The sequence below is a fragment of the Plecotus auritus genome (genome assembly GCF_963455305.1).
Source record: "Plecotus auritus genome assembly, chromosome: 3".
NCBI classification, from domain to species: Eukaryota; Metazoa; Chordata; class Mammalia; order Chiroptera; family Vespertilionidae; genus Plecotus; species Plecotus auritus.
Window position 1 is genome coordinate 34,629,509 of NC_137772.1, and position 1,772 is coordinate 34,631,280.

Below are 1,772 nucleotides of genomic sequence, written 5' to 3' on the forward strand. Positions count from 1 at the left end.
CTGCCTGATCACCCCTAACCACCTCTGTCTGCCAGCCTGATCACCCCCTAACTGCCCTCCCCTGCTGGCCTGATCGCCCCTAACTGCCCTCCCCTGCCGGCCTGATCGCCCCTAACTGCCCTCCCCTGCCGACCTGATCGCCCCTAACTACTCCCCCCTGCTGGCCTGATTGCTCCCTAACCGCCTCTGCCTTGGCCTCTGCCACAGTGACTTTGTCCCCAAAAGATGTCCGGTCTAATTAGCATATTACCCTTTTATTAGTATAGATACTATACCATGGTTTTGTCAAAACGACCACTCTACACTGATTGATGACTCATATACACTATGATTCAAATAGCCAAACAATTTTGAGCACCTAATGGAACCTGTGTTAATGATTTCTTTAATGAGTGGGTAGAAAACAAAAATGTATTAGCCCTATATTCTTTGATTCAGTGTTTTTACACAAAGCTATAACTGGAGCCAGAGGCTGCAAGCCTTACTGCACAGTTTAAAAAGGAAGCATAAAAAGAACTGAGTGTCAATATAGAGAATGTGATGAAACAGAGCATGCACTTATCTATTACATCATATTAAAAAATAAGAAAAAGGTGTTGAAATTTACTTACTACTTACCATCAAACTCAAATTGACTATACTTAATCTGTAATGTGTCCTTGTAAACTTGAATTTCTAGAGCAACTCACTTGGTTTGATGTAGGGAGGGGGAACTGTTTTATTATAAATATTGAAAAGTATGTTTAAATAATTTAAAATTTTCAAGGACTATATTTATGAATGCTGGTTGTAATATGCTACATTTGTTAGAAATTTGCCTTCGAAAGCTGTGCATGTTCACTTAAAGTTCTGGGCCATTTTGCCAGAGTAGGTTGATTTTATCCACCAACCTCATCACAATTAACTCACCATCTGTGATCCCAGAGTATTCTGTAACTCCATCCAAATGTAATAACATGACCTTAATTGTCAATGAAAGAACAAGATGGCACCTTTAGTGGTTTTTTCCAAGATCAGACTATTGCAGAACAAAGATCCAAACCCAGACAGTTTGACAGTAACTTTGAATTTTTAACCCTTACACTATTGCTTCTTCCTAACAATAAAAAAGTGATAAACTAGAGAAAAATATTAACAATCAAATCTGCAGCATGATGCCTAGGGGAAAAAAGGCAAAAATAAAAGAGAATATTTATGGGACTATCCAATGGACTAGTTAGTAAAACACTTTGGCCTAAATTCAAATTTAGTGGACTGAGGAGAAAATGGGGAGTGAGAAATTAAAAACTGTGTGTAGATTGTATTTTTGAGACTACTAAGGTCCTTCCTTTCAACTCTACAATTTAAATTGAAATGATTTAGCTTAGAAGATTTATTCATATATCAAATCCTTGCTTGTTGGAATCTGATGCTTCTACCAGATGTATGGATGAAAATAACTATGACAGGGAAAGGTATTCCAATTACTTCTTGAAGTACAAAAACTGCCAGAAATTCTGGAATTCTATCATGGTACAGAGAAGACAGAATGGAGTGACGTGACGCCTCCCATGGCAACAGTAGCAGTTTGTTTTAACCCACCTGCATTTTTTTTAAAGACTCTATCAATGCAATTAAACCATTAACTTATCAGCATTTGGGGAGGGGAAGGAACATCTCCCCAATTGCTGCCATGAACACAGCATTTTTTTTTATTTTTTTTTTTTTACTTTTAAACGTGTGGGTTTGTTTTTGTTTGTTTGTTTTTTTCATTATTAAATGTATTTTTTATT

General features: G+C 37.1%; 1 protein-coding gene across 1 annotated transcript; it reads left to right on the forward strand.

Moving 5' to 3' along the window:
* Nucleotides 1-985: 985 nt before the first annotated feature.
* On the forward strand, nt 986-1,542 carry LOC308243490 (coiled-coil-helix-coiled-coil-helix domain-containing protein 7-like; the record flags this gene model as incomplete). Its single annotated transcript, XM_080659034.1, has 2 exons — nt 986-1,057; nt 1,363-1,542. 2 exons carry the CDS (start codon nt 986-988, stop codon nt 1,540-1,542), a joined length of 252 nt encoding a protein of 83 aa, XP_080515160.1.
* Nucleotides 1,543-1,772: the final 230 nt, after the last annotated feature.